Source organism: Eurytemora carolleeae, unplaced genomic scaffold, assembly GCF_000591075.1.
Source record: "Eurytemora carolleeae unplaced genomic scaffold, Eaff_2.0 scaffold448, whole genome shotgun sequence".
NCBI classification, from domain to species: Eukaryota; Metazoa; Arthropoda; class Copepoda; order Calanoida; family Temoridae; genus Eurytemora; species Eurytemora carolleeae.
The window spans coordinates 120419-140401 of record NW_019396364.1 but is presented as its reverse complement, the minus strand read 5'-3'; the positions used below and the strand labels follow the sequence as shown (position 1 = coordinate 140401).

Here is a 19983-nt window from a genome sequence, read left to right as displayed (position 1 = left end):
AGGTTATGCAGAACAAATGTGTGAAGTACACCTGAAGTATGGGAACAGTACAACAAACTGGCCGTTTTACAATTCGAGTCAATTCCAATCTATATATAATCTATTCCCTTTGGGTATAGTTCTTGATTCAACCTTTCTAAACTAATGTTAAGGAACTGATTTCTTGCCACAAACTCTGGTTTTCTACTTACTATAACTTTGCAACCCAATGTTTATATTTTAAGCAAAGAATTTTTTAAATTAAATAGTCTAAGGTTAAAATAAAAATTAGGTTGCAAATATTGGTTTTAGAAAATTTGAGTATGTGGCACAAAAAAACTAAATTTCTTTTCAAAATTGATAATTTTATTTTTACAGGACATATGTTTTATGAAGTGTGTACATCAAACTTATTATTTAAATCAACAATTTTCATAATTTTTGTTACAGTAGAGAGACTAGAAACTGTAAGAAGGATGGGGAGTGTGTACAATTGGATCATCAGTATCAGTGTGTGTAAGTAAATAAACTAAAATTGTACAATGTACACTGTACTGTGTCAGTGTGTGTAAGTACATAAACTAAAACTGTACAATGTACACTGTACAGTATAAGTGTGTGTAAGTAAATAAACTAAAACTGTACAATGTACACTGCACAGCATCATTGAGTGTAAGTAAATAAACTAAAACTGTACAATGTACAATGTACAGTATCAGTCTGTGTAAGTAAATAAACTAAAACTGTACAATGTACAGTGTACAGTATCAGTCTGTGTAAGTAAATAAACTAAAACTGTACAATGTACAATGTACAGTATCAGTCTGTGCAAGTAATTAAACTAAAACTGTACAATGTACACTATACAGTATCAGTCTGTGTAAGTAATTAAATTAAATTTGTACAATGTACAATGTACAGTATCAGTCTGTGTAAGTAATTAAACTAAAACTGTACAATGTGCAATGTACAGTTATATTCAAGCTGTAATGGTAAAAATATGCATAATAAGCTTGAAAATAGTTCTGTATTTATATAATTTTGCTTACAATTAAATCTTTAAATATTTTCTGTTAAATTTGTCCACAAACCACAAATTTAACAAAATATTGAATAATATGTACATTGCAAATCATTTTAACTTTTGCGGATTTTTTTATTATTATTAGGTAGCTTTTTACAAAACTTTGATGCACCTAGAGTGTCGAAGAAAAATATAACTCAGGTTTTCATAGCAGCGAGTTGTTTTGAATGGTAAATCATCCAGTTGGTCTGCAGTTATCTCTGGGATATCCCAAGGGAGTGTATTGGGGTGGCTCCTTTGCCTTATTTTTATAAACAGCATTGATGAACTTGCTTTAAATATAGATATTTTTAAACAGCATTGATGAACTTGCCTTAAATATAGATATTTTTAAACAGCATTGATGAACGTGCTTTAATTATAGATACTTTTAAACAGCATGGATGAACTTGCTTTAAATATAGATATGTTTAAACAGCATTGATGAACTTGCTTTAAATATAGATATTTTTAAACAGCATTGATGAACTTGCTTTAAATATAGATATTTTTAAACAGCATTGATGAACTTGCTTTGAATATAGATATTTTAAAACAAATTTGTAGATGACACAAAGGGAATGAAAACAATAAATATGAAATGGATTTTGTGAAAAATATATTTTAGGAATGGTTTATGTAGAAATATTAGTAGAGTAAATACATGTACTTACAATAGTACAGGAGACAGCTTCGACTGCAGGTATACACCAACCATTTATTAATTTTTTGTTCAGACATTTTAAATAACAGATACATTATAGATAGGCTCATAACCAAACCAAAGCAACAATTTAATGTTTTATTTGTAAAATATTGATTAAAAATATTACATGTACAATGAAAAACCGTAGAGTTCTGTTTTTTTATATATTTGTTTTCTTATCTACCGTGTGCATACGTACTGATATGCATTAAAGGTTCGAAGAGATTTTCGAATTTGTTTTGTACTTTAGAATAGAGTTTGGGGCAGAAAATTGAGAGAGTAAAAAGCAAATGAAACTAAACTCTTCAGTTTCAGTTCTAGGCAGGGTTTAATCATTTCTAGGTCGGGTCTAAAGCATTTCTAGGCCTGGTCCCAACTATTTCTAGGTCGGGTTTAAACCATCACTGGGTCTGGTCTAAGCCATTTCTAGGCTGGGTCCTGATTATTTTTAGTCGGGTTTAAACCATTTCTAGGTCGGGTCTAAACTGTTTCTAGGTCGGGTCTTAACTGCTTCTAGGCCGGGTCTAAATTGTTTCTAGGTTGGGTCTAAACTGTTTCTAGTTCGGGTCTAAACTGTTTCTAGGTCGGGTCTAAACTGTTTCTAGGTCAGGTTAAAACTGTTTCTAGGTCGGGTCGGAACTGTTTTAGGTCGGGTCTAAATTGTTTATAGGTCGGGTCTAAACTGTTTCTAGGTCAGGTCTAAAATGTTTCTATTTCGGGTCTAAGCTGTTTCCAGGTCGGGTCTAAACTGTTTCTAGGTCGGGTCGGAACTGTTTCTAGGTCGGGTCTAAATTGTTTCTAGGTTGGGTCTAAACTGTTTCTTGGTCGGGTCAGAACTGTTTCTAGGTCGGGTCTAAACTGTTTCTAGGTCGGGTCAGAACTGTGTATTGGTCGGATCTAAACTGTTTCTAGGTCAGGTCAGAACTGTTTCTAGGTCGGGTCCAAACTGTTTCTAGGTCGGGTCATAACTATTTCTAGGTCTGGTCTAAACTGCTTCTAGGTCGGGTCAGAAATGTTTCTAGGTCGGGTCAGAAATGTTTCTAGGTCGGGTCCAAACTGTTTCTAAGTCGGGTCAGAACTGTTTCTAGGTCGGGTCTAAACTGTTTCTAGATTGGGTCTTAACTGATCCTAGGTCGGGTCAGAACTGTTTCTAGGTCGGGTCTAAACTGCTTCTAGATTGGGTCTAAACTGTTTCTAGGTTGGGGTTTAAACCATTTTGTGGATTCTTAATTCATAAATTAATAATGATCAGCAAACTATGGAAGAAACTATGCTACGAAAGTTTTCTTCGCAACAATATTATAAAGTTTATCAGAACAAAACAGGAAACTACTTTGTACTTTGTTTTTAAAAAGGATAAAATCGACAATTATAAAAATAGCAGAACTTCTTATGGGAAAGGGCTAATCTCTATAATTGTTATATTACAGTGATAAAAGGAACTGTATAACATTAACAGTATATTGTTATATTACAGTGATAAAAGGAACTGTATATCATTAACAGTATATTGTTATATTACAGGGATAATAGGAACTGTATAACATTAACAGTATATTGTTATATTACAGGGATAATAGGAACTGTATAACATTAGTAGTATATTGTTATATTACAGGGATAAAAGGAACTGTATAACATTAGTAGTATATTGTTATATTACAGGGATAAAAGGAACTGTATAACATTAGTAGTATATTGTTATATTACAGGGATAATAGGAACTGTATAATATTAGTAGTATATTGTTATATTACAGGGATAAAAGGAACTGTATAACATTAGTAGTATATTGTTAATTACAGGGATAAAAGGAACTGTATAACATTAACAGTATATTGTTATATTACAGGGATAAAAGGAACTGTATAACATTAACAGTATATTGTTATATTACAGGGATAAAAGGAACTGTATAATATTAAAAGTATATTGTTATATTACAGGGATAAAAGGAACTGTATTACATTAACAGAATATTCTTTTATTACAATGATAAGAGGAACTGTACATTAGTAGTATATTGTTATATTACAGGGATAATAGGAACTGTATAATATTAGTAGTATATTGTTATATTACAGGGATAAAAGGAACTGTATAATATTAACAGTATATTGTTATATTACAGGGATAAGAGGAACTGTATAACATTAACAGTATATTGTTATATTACAGTGATAAAGGAACTGTATAATATTAACAGTATATTGTTATATTACAGTGATAAAGGAACTGTATAACATTAACAGTATATTGTTATATTACAGGGATAATAGGAACTGTATAATATTAACAGTATAATGTTATATTACAGGGATAAGAGGAACTGTATAACATTAGTAGTATATTGTTATATTACAGGGATAATAGGAACTGTATAACATTAACAGTATATTGTTATATTACAGGGATAAAAGGAACTGTATAACATTAACAGTATATTGTTATATTACAGGGATAAAAGGAACTGTATAATATTAAAAGTATATTGTTATATTACAGGGATAAAAGGAACTGTATTACATTAACAGAATATTCTTTTATTACAATGATAAGAGGAACTGTATAACATTAACAGTATATTGTTATATTACAGGGATAAAAGGAACTGTATAACATTAACAGAATATTCTTTTATTACAGGGATAAGAGGAACTGTATAACATTAACAGGACTGTTTGAATGTAATCAAGGAATTTGTACACAAATTAATTGGCCTTGGGATTGCAGGTATTAATATCTAATTATAGTTTATTTATTTTGTACAGCTTACAGGCTTTTCCAAAAAATAAGTCGTATCCTGTCGGGAAATTATTTGTTTTTTTTTTACATTGATGGGTTCCTGCAATTGTAAACTTGTTTCTTTCTTTGTCAAATCGCTTGCTATGTCATTGGGAGTTCCATTTATTTATAAATTAAACAATTTAGTTCATGTCTCATGTTTCAAAAGACGAAGACATTATTTGCTTTTGTAATTACTATCAAAACCATGCGTAAATGTTTGTTTGTTCGTAGATTTTTATGAATTGCTTCATGTGTCTTAGTCTTCCACTTTTTTTATTTTTTTTTAAATACAAAATATCTAAAGTTTAAAGTATAATACACAATTACAAAATTGATGTTTCAATACATTTTTTTACTTGTAAACGTCATAATTTGACCTGCACCTAAAATCCATTAATTTAGGCGTAGATGTTCTGGTATAAATATTGATAAAAGAAATCTGATAATTATATCGGGAGACAGGTAAAATAAAACATTTTACAAATAGATTAGGATCTTTGTGAAAAAAAATTGTTCATTCACGGCATTAATTCGGTATCATGTAAGAAGGTTTAGCCGTATAACGGTAAATGTGGCCGTCTCAGTCTTGTAAGTTGTCACCACCGATTTGAGATAGACAAATTTTACACTTTTTGGATGTGAATTATTTCAAGGAGATCGATCAATAAGAGTCTGATGAGGGTAGTGTCGTGCATTAAGAATACAAACCGTTGAGATTATCAAACGAAAGCTTAAGATCAATACTAAATAATTCCGGCCCTAATCTAATGTTATTCATCCCTTCTGTAGTGTTCACATATTTTAGAAAACCCGTTACTTGACCTATTTTTATTTTAATTCTGTATTTAGGACAGTTACCGCCGTTTGTGATGAGGCGGAGACTGAGGCGGGTATTAGCATAAACAGGCGGAGAAGAAAACGAAGGAACGGAAACTTTTCAGTCATTTTTTATTTTTGTTCACTCGATTACAAAACAGGAGATGTTTTTATTTTTATTATTATTTGTGAAAAAAGTGTTCCTAGAAATTCTGGAATATTGGAGGCCCCCGCACAGGCAAGTAATTAACAAAAGAAAATCTAAATATAAATTTGACTTGCCCGTTGGTTTATTTGTTTGTATCTTATACAATCAAAACGAAGGAACCGATTAGTTCCAAGTTATTTTTTACATGTTGTCTGTTTGATTGTTTGTATAAAAAAACGTCAAAACGACTTAGCCGATCAGACAGACATTTTTATTTTTAAAGAAGGTTTATTGACCGTCATAATTGAAAGTTTTTCCCGAAAAAATGTAGTCATTTATTATTTTTTAAATTAAACAGAAAAAAAAGCAAGAAGATTTGAGAGCGATTAAAAATGACGACTTATAGAGTTAATAGCTTAAATAGCAAGTGGGGTGCGAAGCGCCCAAAAGCCTAGTCATAAAAATACCTATGATAATAAATCAGAATTGTTGAAAGTGTTTTTTTTAAAGGGGGTGTTCGACGTAAGCCTATACCCCCTTTAATTTTTCGCGAACACTCCCTTTAAATAAAAAAAATGAGGCTGAATGACGTCTATCCAGCCTAGAAAATAGATTATTGCAATCAAATGAATCGCGTCAATAACACTAAATAGACGTTTTTTTGAAATTAACATTGTATAGGAAACCCTGCCTTTAGATGGTAGAGTAGAACATGGAAGACGACATCAACATGTTCTACTTCTTTCTTGCACCAGGTATACTTTGTGTTTTTATTTATATATCCTGAATAGTTCAACCCAAATTGATAAAAAATTGCCATTTATTTATACTGACCTGGAATTAAAAACAACTAATTCACAAGAACGAATCATTTGACCGCGATATGTTTAAAGAGTGATTTAAAGTTTATTCCTTGTGGATAGCCCTGTATGTAACTATAAATTATTCCTTGTGGATAGCCCTTATGTTACTATATATTATTCCTTGTGGATAGCCCTTATGTTACTATATATTATTCCTTGTGGATAGCCCTGTATGTTACTATATATTATTCCTTGTGGATAGCCCTGTATGTAACTATATATTATTCCTTGTGGATAGTCCTGTATGTAACTATATATAGGCCCTTTCCTTCTCCTTTTAAATCCCTAGGTTTGGGACCGGGATCCAAGTCTATGTATGTAAATAGTAAAGTATACTCACACCTGCCAAAATTTTCTTACTTTATCAGAGACAGAAACTTTAGAGAGTCTTGATAGACAAAACTCGGTTTTTAAAATTGATTTTATTTTTAAAAAATACCTAGATAAAATAATTAAAAAAATAATAGTTAACAATAAAGAAATTCATGATTGTTTAGCCCATTCATTGGATATGGTTTCGAAAACCAGGTTTTATATCATTAACCTTTTAAAAGTCCCGGTCTAAGCATGGACAATGCAAATATACAGGTAGTCGTTAGAAATATATTGTTAATTCGGATATTTTCGAAAAAAAATATTAATTGAATATTTCTCATCAACTATTTCAATTTTTAGGGTTAATATTGACAACTTAGCTTCACAAATATCTGGGGTTGACTGTGTTAATGGAACAAGGTGAGCGAAAAAAGAGAATTTTTAAAGTAGTTTTATACAGGGTGGTCCAAAAAACATCGAAATAAGTGATTACATCATATTATTTTACACAGCATTTCTTTTGTTAACAAGTTGCAGCAATACAGTTGAAATATAGTAATCATCAAAATGTTGTCCGTCATATTAAAAAATTGACGTAAACATAAAGAAATTACTCCAGATTATTTAGATAAAAATTGTCTAAATTTTCAAAATATATCTTTCAATTTTAATGATATCAAGATGGTGTACCACTTTTTTGAAGCTGATAAGAAACAAAATCTATCATAATACACTCCACACAGTGATCCCTTAAGGTTGTAAGATTCACGCAAAAATTGATGAGAATTTTTCTAATAACTTGTGAAAAATTGATGAGAATTTTTCTAATAACTTGTGAAAAATTGATGAGAATTTTTCTAATAACTTGTGAAAAACCTAGGCTTTAAACAAGTTCTTATCGTCTATACAATAAAACAAGACATTCGTATATATGTTCCCATAGCCGGTCTACGGCTGGACCGATTGGACACTTATGGCTAGTCTAGGGGTGACATAGGCCAAAAAAAATTCGGTTTTTTTCAAAAATTTTTTCTTCTTTTTTTTTCCACGGGCAACGCCAGGCCCTTTAGCTAGTAGTCTATATAACTAGAGGTAGAAGAAAGTAAGTGGGTTACTGAGGTAAAATTAAAAACCAAGGTCTCCTGCAGACCCTATCTATAGAAAATTGAACTCTTCATAACAGCTTGGACAGCCTGTACTTTACTTATCCTCAAATTCACGTTGAATATCGAGATCAAGCTATCCGGGATATTCTGTTCAAATATCCGGGATATTCTGTTCAAATATCCGGGATATTCTGTTCAAATATCCGGGATATTCTGTTCAAATATCAAACTAAATTTTCGTAATTTTTAAATGCTTTCGGTAAATTTGAAAAAACGCACAAAATTTTAAGGACTTTTATTAACCGTGTCAAAAATTGCGTATTTTTCAAATTTAAAAAACTTAACTTTTTAACAGTTTATTTTTCCAAGGATATCGAGAGGGAAACTTCTTCGTTCTTCAACAATTGATCAAGAAATGATTTTGGACATCTTGGACAAAAACGAAATTCAAGTGAAAAGTTTGAATACGATTGAGAATTCAAGCTTAAAGGCTTTCAGAGTACAAGAAACAATTACTAGTAAAGTACACAGAGAAAGTACAAACAAAGAAGCAAGTACTGTAAAAGAACCAGGAACAAGTACAACACCAAACCTCGTAGAAAATAAAGAAATGAGAAACTTAAATAGTTCTAAAGTTGACTTTAAAGATTACAGGTAATTAAAAAAAAAAACTTGAAGAAAAAAAACTTAAGGAAATGTCAATGAAAAAACATGAATTTCGAACCATTTACTTTTGGAAAACTTTTTATAATTACAAATTTTGTATGAAATACCTAAACAAAACATATTTTAATAGTTTTTAAATATAAGATTAAATGAGAATTTTTTATAGATTTGAATTAAATCAAAACTAAAACATTTTTGTCAAAAATTATCAAATTGTCACAAAATTTGTTTAAGACTGGAAAACGTAGACTGGACGAATCTTAGGAAATTATTTATTCAAGAAAATACAATAGAGCTGGGAAGGTAATAATTTTTTGCGACTACCCTATTTTTTTTTGCAATTGCGAATATTGTGTTTAGAATGTTAGGTCCCAAAGTGAGGTAGTGGTAGTGAGGGTAGTTTGAAAAAAAAATTCTTGAAAAATGTTGATTTTAAAAAGTCGGAGGTAGTGAGGGTAGTGGGGAATTGAAAAAAAAATCTTGAAGAAATGTTGAAAAAAAAGTTTCAACAAGTCGGTGGTAGTGAGGGTAGTTTGAAATAAAAAACAAATTCCTCAATAAATGTTGATATAAAGATTTAAAAAGTCGGAGGTAGTGAGGGTAGTGTGGAATTGAAAAAAAAATTCTTGAATAAATTTTGATTTATAGATTTTAAAAAGTCGTAGTGAGGGTAGTGGGGAATTGAAAAAAAAGTTCTTGAATAAATGTTGATAAAAAAGTTTCAACAAGTCGGTGGTAGTGAGAGTAGTTTGAAATAAAAAAAATTCTTGAATAAATGTTGAAAAAAAAACGTTTCAACAAGTCGGTGGTAGTGAGGGTAATTTAAAAAAAAACAAATTCTAGAAAAAATGTTGATATATAGATTTTAAAAAGTCTGAGGTAGTGAGGGTAGTGGACAATTGAAAAAAATTCATGAATAAATGTTGATAAAAAAGTTTTAACAAGTCGGTGGTAGTGAGGGTAGTTTGAAATAAAAAACAAATTTCTGNACATAATGGCATTAAAATATGATAAATTGAAATTGTTTGGGGCTGTTGTTGTTGAAAAACGTCTAGTATAGTGTTTCAGAGAAAGGGATCGTCCCTTTGCGCTCGAATTCTGAACGAAAAATCAGCTTTTTCTCCGGCCACAGTTGTCTTTGAAAAGTATGACTAATACCAATTTACAGCTATTAGGCTGTTTAGTTTACCATGAAATTACCTAAATAAGTAAACGGTCCCTTTAAGAATTTCGTTCAGATTTCAATTTCAACAAAAAATTTCGAAATCTTAATGTAATATTTAAAGTACAAAAAAGGCAGACCACATTTTGGAAACAACAGTACTAGGGATTTTGCAAAATTCAAAGACAACATTCTTGCTACTGTCATGTTTCGTGGGACACAGTTTATACAGTATATAAAAGGAATTAGGTCTTTGCCAGAAGCTCTAATTTTCTAATCCATAAATCTTTACAACAAAATGTCGTAGACCTAAGAAATTGTTAACTGTGAATTCTGTTAGATCAATTAATTAAGTTTGAAATATCAAAAGTTTACGCCATCAGGTTGGAAAGATATAGGAATTCGAAAATTTGAGGTTGTGGCAAAGACTCAGATCTTGTATTAGAGTATTTTTATTCCTATCAAAGATAAAAAAAACTAAAAAAAATACTGTAAAATAAAAAACGAATTTTGTAAAGCTGAATCTTTGCATACTCAAATTTCTTCGTCATCATATTTCTTGGACGATTTAAATCTCATATCTCATATTTTCACTGTATGATAATTTTCAATATTTAATTCTTTAATTAAATTTTTTATTTTTTACCCCGAGCTCTCAGAAATATGTTTTTGTTTTGTGTTTCTTCTTGAGTTTTTGATTATTCAGTTTGTGATGATTTAACAATAGAATATTTATCTGAGAATGCAAATATACAAAGGGAATGAATATCTGCTAAAGCTGCATTTATTTGATTACTGTAAATCCAACATTTTGAATATTTTCTTTTAACTTGTTTGTTTAGATCTGAGATTGAAGGTATACCCTCAACTTCTCAACTAATTATCTATCCTTATGTCAAAGTAAGTAAAAGTCGAGACTTTGATAATTTATGCTGTAAGGGACTGTAAAGGAATAATGAAAGGGGGTATAATCAGTCACCAGAACTTCAGCCAATGGCAGTGCAGTATGCTGGTCACGTGATTTCCGTATGTATCAAGTGACCAATATACTGCACTGCCATATAGCTGCAGTTCTGGTGACGTAATACGCACTATATGTAATAATATTATCAATTATATCTATTAAAAGTGCAAAATAAAAAAAATAAAAATTATAATAGGAGTAAACCTGAGATTCTCAGTCTCCTGTGGGACATAATTGGTTCTTTAAATTTTAAAAATGGGAGAAATTCCGCTTTAGAAAGCTNGTACTATAATAAAATTCTAAAATTACTTTGTTTTCTTGAATAGTGAAGGTTTAGATAATTCAAAAACGTTTAGTCAATAATACTTATTTACCAGATCAAAATATTTCACTTTTCTTCTGTTTATGTTTATATTTATACTTTATTTATACTATATTTATACTATTATATTTATACTTTTGCAACAGTTGAAATTATGTTTTCTTGTACCGCAGTTGTACGTGAACACTGAGATGTGTGTGAACACACTGATGAAAGAATGTACAACATTTCTTTTAGATCATTCTACAGACGGTAGAAACTATTCTAGCAGGTATGCAGTATTTCTAGATTATTCTACATACGGTAGAAACTATCCTAGCAGGTATACAGTATTTCTAGATTATTCTACAGACGGTAGATACTATCCTAGCAGGTATACAGTACTTCTAGATTATTCTACAGACGGTAGAAACTATTCTAGCAGGTATACAGTACGTCTAGATCATTCTACAGACGGCAAAACTATTCTAGCAGGTATATAGTACTTCTAGATCATTCTACAGACGGCAAAACTATTCTAGCAGGTATACAGTACGTCTAGATCATTCTACAGACGGTAGAAACTATTCTAACAGGTATACAGTACGTCTAGATCATTCTACAAAAAGTAAAAAACTGTCCTGACAGGTCAAAGATAAAATATATATAGATACGCAGGCAGGTAGAAACCTCCTTCCTAAATTGCTTGTAGCTGACAAGTAATTTTTGTACCTCTGAGATAAAGTGCAACGAGATACATCTATAGCAAATTGATTACTTTCTTTATTCCTTTCTCCCCCCGCTGCCATCTGTAGGAAATACGCATTTGTAAATTGTGTTATATAAACATACAGTACGCTTCTTGCATCCTGTATAGTTCAAGTGTTGCTATCTGGACCTGTTTGACCAATAAAATTAAATTTCTTGTGAGCCATGAAGAGCCAGGAGCAACCGACCATAGTAGTGTTGAATGGGATGTATTTTTCGACCGGATCCTGTCCGCTATTAGGACTTTGTCCTGATTCGATGTACTTTTTAGCCGTAATTTTTATTTAAATTGCATTAATTTACGTATGCCATTCAGTACAAATTGCACATCTAAACTTTGTCTAGCCAAATTCCTACCTCAGTTTTATTTGCATTGATTCATTAAGTAACAATCCAGAGGATATAATGCCATGCGTACGACAGAGATGGTGCTGATTTCACTTTTTCTCAAGACTTCAAAATTATAGTAGCCCTGCGTATCTATATATATATATTATCTTTGTGACAGGTATACAGTATTTCTAGATTATTCCACAGACGGCAAAACTATTCTAGCAGGTATACAGTATTTTTAGATTATTCCACAGACGGCAAAACTATTCTAGCAGGTATACAGTATTTTTAGATTATTCCACAGACGGCAAAACTATTCTAGNGGAGATATATGGAGTATATACTATGGTGGTATGTTATTACTTTGCCATCGCACCTACGACAGAGGAGATATATCAGAAATATGGAGTATATACTATGGAGGTACAAAATTACTCCGCCCTCGCACCTTCAACAGAGTATAGTATCTACGGTGGAGATATATGGAGTATATACTATGGTGGTACATAATTACTTAGCCATCGCACCTACGAAAGAGGAGATATAGTGGAAATCTGGAGTATATAATATGGCAGTGTAGTAATTTCTTCACCACAGCACTTATGATGGAGGGGACATGGAGTACATACTATGGAGGTATAGAAACCTGTGCTATTGCACATACGACATGGTGGAGACCAAAACACGGCGGAGATCGAATGTCAGCTGGGAGCTCTATGCAATATAGAAATATAAATAGATGTAGTTTTAACCCGAATATAAACTAGTGTAAACAACCCACTCAGCTCCCTCCCTCCCCCCAGCACCTCCCTCCCATCGTGTCTTAACTAAAGATGACCGTCTACATGATACCTCTGTCTATATAAACAGCAGGTTGATCCAATCAGTTTATCATTCAATATCATATTATCACACAATTGCCATCAAACCAACTCATCAAGTTTTCCTGCTATGAAGATTCTGGGATTCACTCTGTTGGCTGCAGTTGCGGTAACTTTTGCTTTTTACTGTTGCACCGCTTCCGGCCCTGCTGATGTTCAAGATCAATCCTTCCATCCTATTATTTTACCTGGATATTCTGGCTGCTACCAAGAAAACCACAAGTCACCCAGCCAGGAGTATTGGACCTGCATACAGCGAAGGGAGAAAGAGCACGAAGAACAGAAGGCTCGGATGATTCTTCTGAAGGAAGTTATACTATTAGTTATTCAATATATCTGTATAGCTGGCTTGATGATAGTTTTTATCATGAAGTCAATTCTTCCAGTCCATGTCAGTTCATTTGTTTCAAGAACCATTTACGATTGTATTAAAGCTACCATGGATCTCCCTTCACGGATACAACCGAGGAGAGACGAAAGATGTATCGTTGATGATACAATACCTCCTGTCCATATCAGAGATATCAGATCATTGTTTCCACCAACCATTTACGCTTGTGACCAGAACACCATTAAAGCTACCATGGATCTCCCTTCACCGATAAAACCAAGGAGAGACGAAAGGTGTATCGTTGATGATACAATAGATCTAACACCAGTAAAATCCAAGACCTTAGTCCTGATAGATGCTAAGTATAGAATGCGACTACAACGAACCTGCAGACGACAACTGTTCAAGTAGTCATGTAGATAATAAATATATAGTTACTATTAATCTCCATGTATATGTATATGTATATCCATATTTTTAACATGTTTTAACTAATAAACTCTATGTATGAATATTTAATCTTGTATTTATTCTTCGGATAAACAAAATTGAAGTTTGTTTAGGATTTTAATAATTACAATAGAGAGGTTAGAGTATAATGCTATTTATTGCAATTTATAGTGTTGGGTATAAAGTTTCGTTCCTTATTAACACTTAAAAAGACTTCACGAAATAAAGAAGTTTTGCCAATGTCAAAACAGTTGAATATATTACACTAAATAAAATTTAGAAAAAAGCTATCGTTCATTTAATTTGTTATTAAGTTCGTTCATGCAAATATCTTCTTCCAGATTAAAAACTTATATATAAAAGCGTTTGTTCAGAATAAACAGTTTAAGGAAATTATAGTTTGACTTTCGTGCAAAACAGAAGTAGCTGCTAGTTAGCTATCTAGCTATTAAACAGAAGTAGTTACTAGTTAGCTATCTAGCTATTAAACAGAAGTAGTTACTAGTTAGCTATCTAGCTATTAAACAGAAGTAGTTACTAGTTAGCTATCTAGCTATTAAACAGAAGTAGTTACTAGTTAGCTATCTAGCTATTAAACAGAAGTAGTTACTAGTTAGCTATCTAGCTATTAAACAGAAGTAGTTACTAGTTAGCTATCTAGCTATTAAACAGAAGTAGTTACTAGTTAGCTATCTAGCTATTAAACAGAAGTAGTTACTAGTTAGCTATCTAGCTATTAAACAGAAGTAGTTACTAGTTAGCTATCTAGCTATTAAACAGAAGTAGTTACTAGTTAGCTATCTAGCTATTAAACAGAAGTAGTTACTAGTTAGCTATCTAGCTATTAAACAGAAGTAGTTACTAGTTAGCTATCTAGCTATTAAACAGAAGTAGTTACTAGTTAGCTATCTAGCTATTAAACAGAAGTAGTTACTAGTTAGCTATCTAGCTATTAAACAGAAGTAGTTACTAGTTAGCTATCTAGCTATTAAACAGAAGTAGTTACTAGTTAGCTATCTAGCTATTAANATTTGGGGTATGGGGGTACTGTGGGTTACTGCGGGTACGGGGGGAGTACTCTGGGGTACTGTGGGTTCTGTAGGTTAATGGGCGGTACTACCGTGCACTAGGGTGTACTGGGGGTACCTGGGATTACGGGGGAACCTGTGGATACAGGGGTACATGGGGATACAGGGGGTTACGGGGAGTACAAGGGGGTACTGAGGGAAACTGTGGGGTACTGGAGGTTACTAATGGATACCCTGCAGTATGCGCACTTATCCCAGTACTAGTAATGAATGGTTCTGCAGGGAACTAAAGGGTTCACATATGGTTATCTCATAAAAAAGCGAAAAAGGGTCTACAGACTCGTTTGTAATCGGATTTTCAAGATTGAGACCAATTTTAAATTCTACGTACAATTTCCAATTAAATGAGCCTAATTTTAGGCTTGTAGATCTAAAAATAACTTAATTTAATAGGCTCCTAAAGTTTTCAACTGGAGCTAGTAAAAAGTAAAAGATGATCTCCGTTTGCACAATTTTGTATTCAATATTAGGTTATAGTTTATTAAAATTTAGTTCACAGTTTATTAAAATTTAGTTCACAGTTTAATACAATTTAGTTCACAGTTTATTACAATCTTATTCAAAATGTCCACCATTAGCAGCAAGACACTTTCGGGCCCTTGATCTAACTTCAAAAATAGCCTTTTGGGAGACAGCAGGGTCCAGCTAGTAGCTATTTTTCTCTCCTGATTTTAACCTCAAGTTTGTAAAGGGAATGAGGCTTTGGGGTGTAGTGGCCTATAAAATTAGATCTACAAGCCTAAAATTGGGCTCATAGAATCGAAAATTGTACGTAGATTTAAAAAATGGTTTTAATCTTGAAAATTTGATTACAAACGAGTCTGTAGGCCCTTATTCACCGTTTTTTTGAGACACCTTGTAAATATACAACTACTAGACTTCTTTTTCAATTGTGAACATTTTTTTTATATATATATTGTTAAACAATAACAAAAAAGCGGATTTTTTACAAAAATTTCGTAGATTTTCACAATTTATTGAAAATCAAATTTTGTTAGAGGCTAATTTTTGAAATTTGATTATCCGTAAACCTTCCCTTGGGTCATGTGAGGTTCCAATTTCCAAAACAAAATTTGATCCGATCGGTTCAGCTGTTTTGACGTTTATTGGATACAGACAGACAAGCAAAGTATATATATTTAAACTAGGCTTTTAGGGCGTTTCGCGCCCATCCTCTATTTCAATTTTGAAAATTTTCTTTTAGAACACATTGTAAAAGAAAAAAACAAAAAAGTTGGCGAATTTTATAAAATAAGTTTTAGATTTTTTAAATTTTATCGTAATAATATTTTTCTTAATTTTTATTCAAAACCTATGCTGTTCTTATCACTTTGTTAAATTTTGACCTTGATAGAAGATATGTGCAAAACATAATCCAAAACGTGTTGTAAAGATCGTTTTTAGATACTTTTTCAATTTTTATTATATTGCAAAGTTAGCATAATATAGTTTTGAAATAGTTTTATTAAATTTAAAAAAAACGATTAACAACGATTAACAAAGATTAACAACAATTAACAACGATTAACGACGCTACCTGAAAAAAGACGCGAATCAGTTTTAATTGAAAAAAATGATGTTTTGGAAAAAATTGTATTAATTGTAATTTTAGGAACACCTACCCCTGTTTCTATAATCCATTAAACTCTGATTATGTTACTGTCAGGTAATTAATGGTAATTAAAGATATTTAATTATTTTACCGCTTTTTGACTAATTTTACTCCAACAGCGGGATGTAAAGTTAGTTAAATGTCCCCCTCATGTTGAGTAACATCCCGCTTTGTAAAGTTTTCGTAAACAATTTGCACATTATCACCTCAAAAGACAATAAAATTCTGTACAACTACTGTTCAGGGAAATTAAAATTTTTATTAGCCTCGAACAATTTTGCATAAACAAAATTTTTCCCTTAGGATGTTTTGTTCCTTTCGGTAAATGGTACAATTTCAAAGCTAGATTTATTTTGCTTGTTTTTTAAATAGATTTTTCTAGGTTTGATGTTCAAAGTACAAAAGATCTTTTCCTCATAAGCTTTTCTATTCCAGCCTCACTGTGGATATTCTCATGTTCATTCCTAGTTACTAGTTCAAAGGTATTTTATATTGGTTATATATCTTATTTGTTCTTCTTATTGTTGTTGTAAATGTTAATATTGTTTAGATTCTGTGTATTATGTTGTTGTTGTATTGTTTAGATCCTGTGTATCATGTTGTTGTTGTGTTGTTTAGATCCTGCGTATTTTGTTGTTGTTGTGTTGTTTAGATCCTGTGTATTCTTTTGTTGTTATTGTATTGTTTAGATCCTGTGTATCATGTTGTTGTTGTGTTGTTTAGATCCTGCGTATTATGTTGTTGTTGTGTTGTTTAGATCCTGCTTATTATGTTGTTGTTGTTGTATTGTTTAGATCCTGTGTATTATGTTGTTGTTGTTGTATTGTTTAGATCCTGCGTATTATGTTGTTGTTGTGTTGTTTAGATCCTGTGTATCATGTTGTTGTTGTGTTGTTTAGATCCTGCGTATTATGTTGTTGTTGTGTTGTTTAGATCCTGCGTATTATGTTGTTGTTGTATTGTTTAGATCCTGCGTATTATGTTGTTGTTGTGTTGTTTAGATCCTGTGTATCATGTTGTTGTTGTGTTGTTTAGATCCTGCGTATTATGTTGTTGTTGTGTTGTTTAGATCCTGCGTATTATGTTGTTGTTGTGTTGTTTAGATCCTGCGTATTATGTTGTTGTTGTATTGTTTAGATCCTGTGTATCATGTTGTTGTTGTATTGTTTAGATCCTGTGTATTATGTTGTTGTTGTATTGTTTAGATCCTGTGTATTATGTTGTTGTTGTATTGTTTAGATCATGCGTATTATGTTGTTGTTGTATTTTTTAGATCCTGCGTATTATGTTGTTGTTGTATTGTTAAGATCTTGCGTATTATGTTGTTGTTGTGTTGTTTAGATCCTACATATAAGTGAAAGGATTGGACTTTCGATTTTTTGTTGTTGTTTCGGCGCTGCTGCTATTGCTGTCATATTTTTGTTGTTATTTTGAGATTGATGTTGTTGTTGTTGTTTAGATCCTGCATATTAATGAGAGGAATGGGTAGACTATGTTGAAAATAGAATTTATTGTTGTGTGGCTTTTGCTATTTTTGTTGTTGTTTTTATTGTAGTTGTTGTTATATAAGTAGTATAGTTGTTTTTTTTTTGGGGGGGGGGGGGAGGTCCCCCGCCTCTCCCCTGTTGCCGCCCTTGAGCGCTATTGTTGTTGTTTACTGCTCAGATTTTGCAATAAGTGAGAGGAATAGATAGACCAGGTATAAAATAGATTTTTTGTGTTACTCTGGTGATGTTGTTGCTTGGTAAGGCGTGATTGCTGTTTTGTTGTTGTTGTTGTTTTATTTAGGTATTATTTTGTTTTCATTGTTTAAATTATGCATATACTTGAGAGAACAGGACATAAAGGTTGAAATATATAATTAATTTTATTATTGTTGTTGTTATTATTGTTGTTGTTTATATCCTGCATACTGCAAAGTGAGAGGATAGGACAGATTAGGTGGGGGAAATACATAATTGTTGTTATTTACGTATTGTTGTTATTTAGGTATAGTAATTGTTATTAACGTATATTAATTGTTGTTGTTTATGTATAGTTGTGGTTTTTTTACGCATAGTTGTTGTTTTTAAGTATAGTAATTGTTGTTGTTTACAAAGAGTTGTTGTTTTTGACGTAAAGTTGTTGTTATTGCTTACGTATAGTTGTTGTTATTTACGTATAGTAATTGTTGTTGTTGTTTAGATTCTGCGTATAAGTGAGAGGACAGGACAGATGAGGTTGAAGTGTAGGAGGCTGAGTACAGCCTCGCTGAACCCTGACTCCAGGATCCAGGAATTAGATGAGATAGAAGATGATATAGAGGTCACACAAATTAAAACTATTCTTTTCTTTCAATTGTAAAAAGTCTAAGAATCTAAATTTAAAAAATTAATAACAAACAAAACTAATAAATAATCCCATAAAAAGTTTCCCTAGCATGTTTCGAAAGATGAAAATGTCCCAGTATGATAATTGAAGAACTGCAGTATCAGAAAAGACGATGTTAGAACCTTGGGCTTAGTGCTTTACAATATAAATATTTCACCAAAATCATACTTTAGTCTTTCAAATGTCAAATTAGTAAATTTTCATTTTTCAAAATATACTATGGATAAGGTATACAGTAAACAGGCTGTACACTATACAGGTTCTTTTCTAAATAATGATATTATTAACACATTTTATACAGGAGTTAGATTTGTTGGAAAAAGAACGGGTCTGTAAGAGAAGAATGGCTGTGAACTACTGAACTAAAGAACTCCGGAGCAACTATTGAACATTAAAGAATTTTAGAAATTTTAAATGATGATTAATGTTGATTATATAAGAATTTTTTTTGTTCCACAGAACAACCATAATTTAGTCATTTAAAAAATTAGAAAAGGTTGATTGATGGTTTAAACATCATATATCTAGTTAGTTAAGAAACTGATCCATATTTATACTAAAAAACGAGTTTTATCATTTTATAAATGATTATTATACGGCCTTTAAAAAGTCTAACCCTCAGAAGTTCCCAAAATTTTAAAAATTTCCAAATAAAAATTCAAAATAAGCGTTATTTCTAATATTTGTAACAAAAGAAGAAAATAGGTTTATCTTCTAAAACAACTGTTTTATGATAATTTTATAAATATTGTAACAAGTATTTTACAGAAAACGGGTAATTTGAAAAAGATCACCGAAAGTATCATTTCTTCAATTCTTGTCAATATTATGGAAAATTAAAAGTTTTGTAAAAGTTATTGATTTGAAAGTTATGAATGTTTCTTATAAATATTGTTTAGAAAGGGTTAAAAACTTATATTTACCTATATTTGTATTGTATAAATTGTATTAATATCAAACTCGGCAATAACTAAGACGACATTTATAAGTAACAAATGGATAATAAATATTAGAAAATCTATTATTTTTTAACAATCTCAAGTAGTAATAGTCTTCATCTTATCTTTCTTTGTTGTTCAGACAATACTTGTCTTAAACCTTGATCTAAATTATGTTTACTTATCTTCTTCAATTCTTGTTCATTCTTCTTTGTTTGATTTTTTGAGTTTTCAGATTTCTGGAATTTACTCATTTCTTTCTTTATACTCCATCTTAGGCTAACTTTAAGATCTGTCCTTCTTCCAATTATATTTCTTTTTTTTTCTACTATTTTC

At 31.3% G+C, this 19983-nt stretch overlaps 1 protein-coding gene across 1 annotated transcript; it reads left to right on the top strand.

Moving 5' to 3' along the window:
• The first annotated feature begins 401 nt into the window (after window positions 1-401).
• Window positions 402-19691, top strand: LOC111701764 (uncharacterized). The gene is made up of 16 exons (XM_023473176.1): window positions 402-495; window positions 1671-1745; window positions 4395-4481; window positions 4938-4997; window positions 5385-5459; window positions 5559-5589; window positions 6181-6254; window positions 7038-7097; window positions 8153-8437; window positions 8684-8752; window positions 10454-10511; window positions 11071-11168; window positions 16340-16393; window positions 16722-16821; window positions 18524-18643; window positions 19011-19691. Exons 9-16 carry the CDS (start codon window positions 8199-8201, stop codon window positions 19068-19070), a joined length of 798 nt encoding a protein of 265 aa, XP_023328944.1. The 5' UTR covers window positions 402-495; window positions 1671-1745; window positions 4395-4481; window positions 4938-4997; window positions 5385-5459; window positions 5559-5589; window positions 6181-6254; window positions 7038-7097; window positions 8153-8198; the 3' UTR covers window positions 19071-19691.
• Window positions 19692-19983: the final 292 nt, after the last annotated feature.

Bases quoted from the DNA above. Each gene is read 5' to 3' on its own strand.
- LOC111701764 (XM_023473176.1), top strand. From the start codon at position 8,199: ATGATTTTGGACATCTTGGACAAAAACGAAATTCAAGTGAAAAGTTTG. The intron at 8,438-8,683 runs GTAATTAAAAAA...AATTTGTTTAAG, and splicing joins GTTGACTTTAAAGATTACAG to ACTGGAAAACGTAGACTGGA. The intron at 16,822-18,523 runs GTATTTTATATT...GTTGTTGTTTAG, and splicing joins TCCTAGTTACTAGTTCAAAG to ATTCTGCGTATAAGTGAGAG.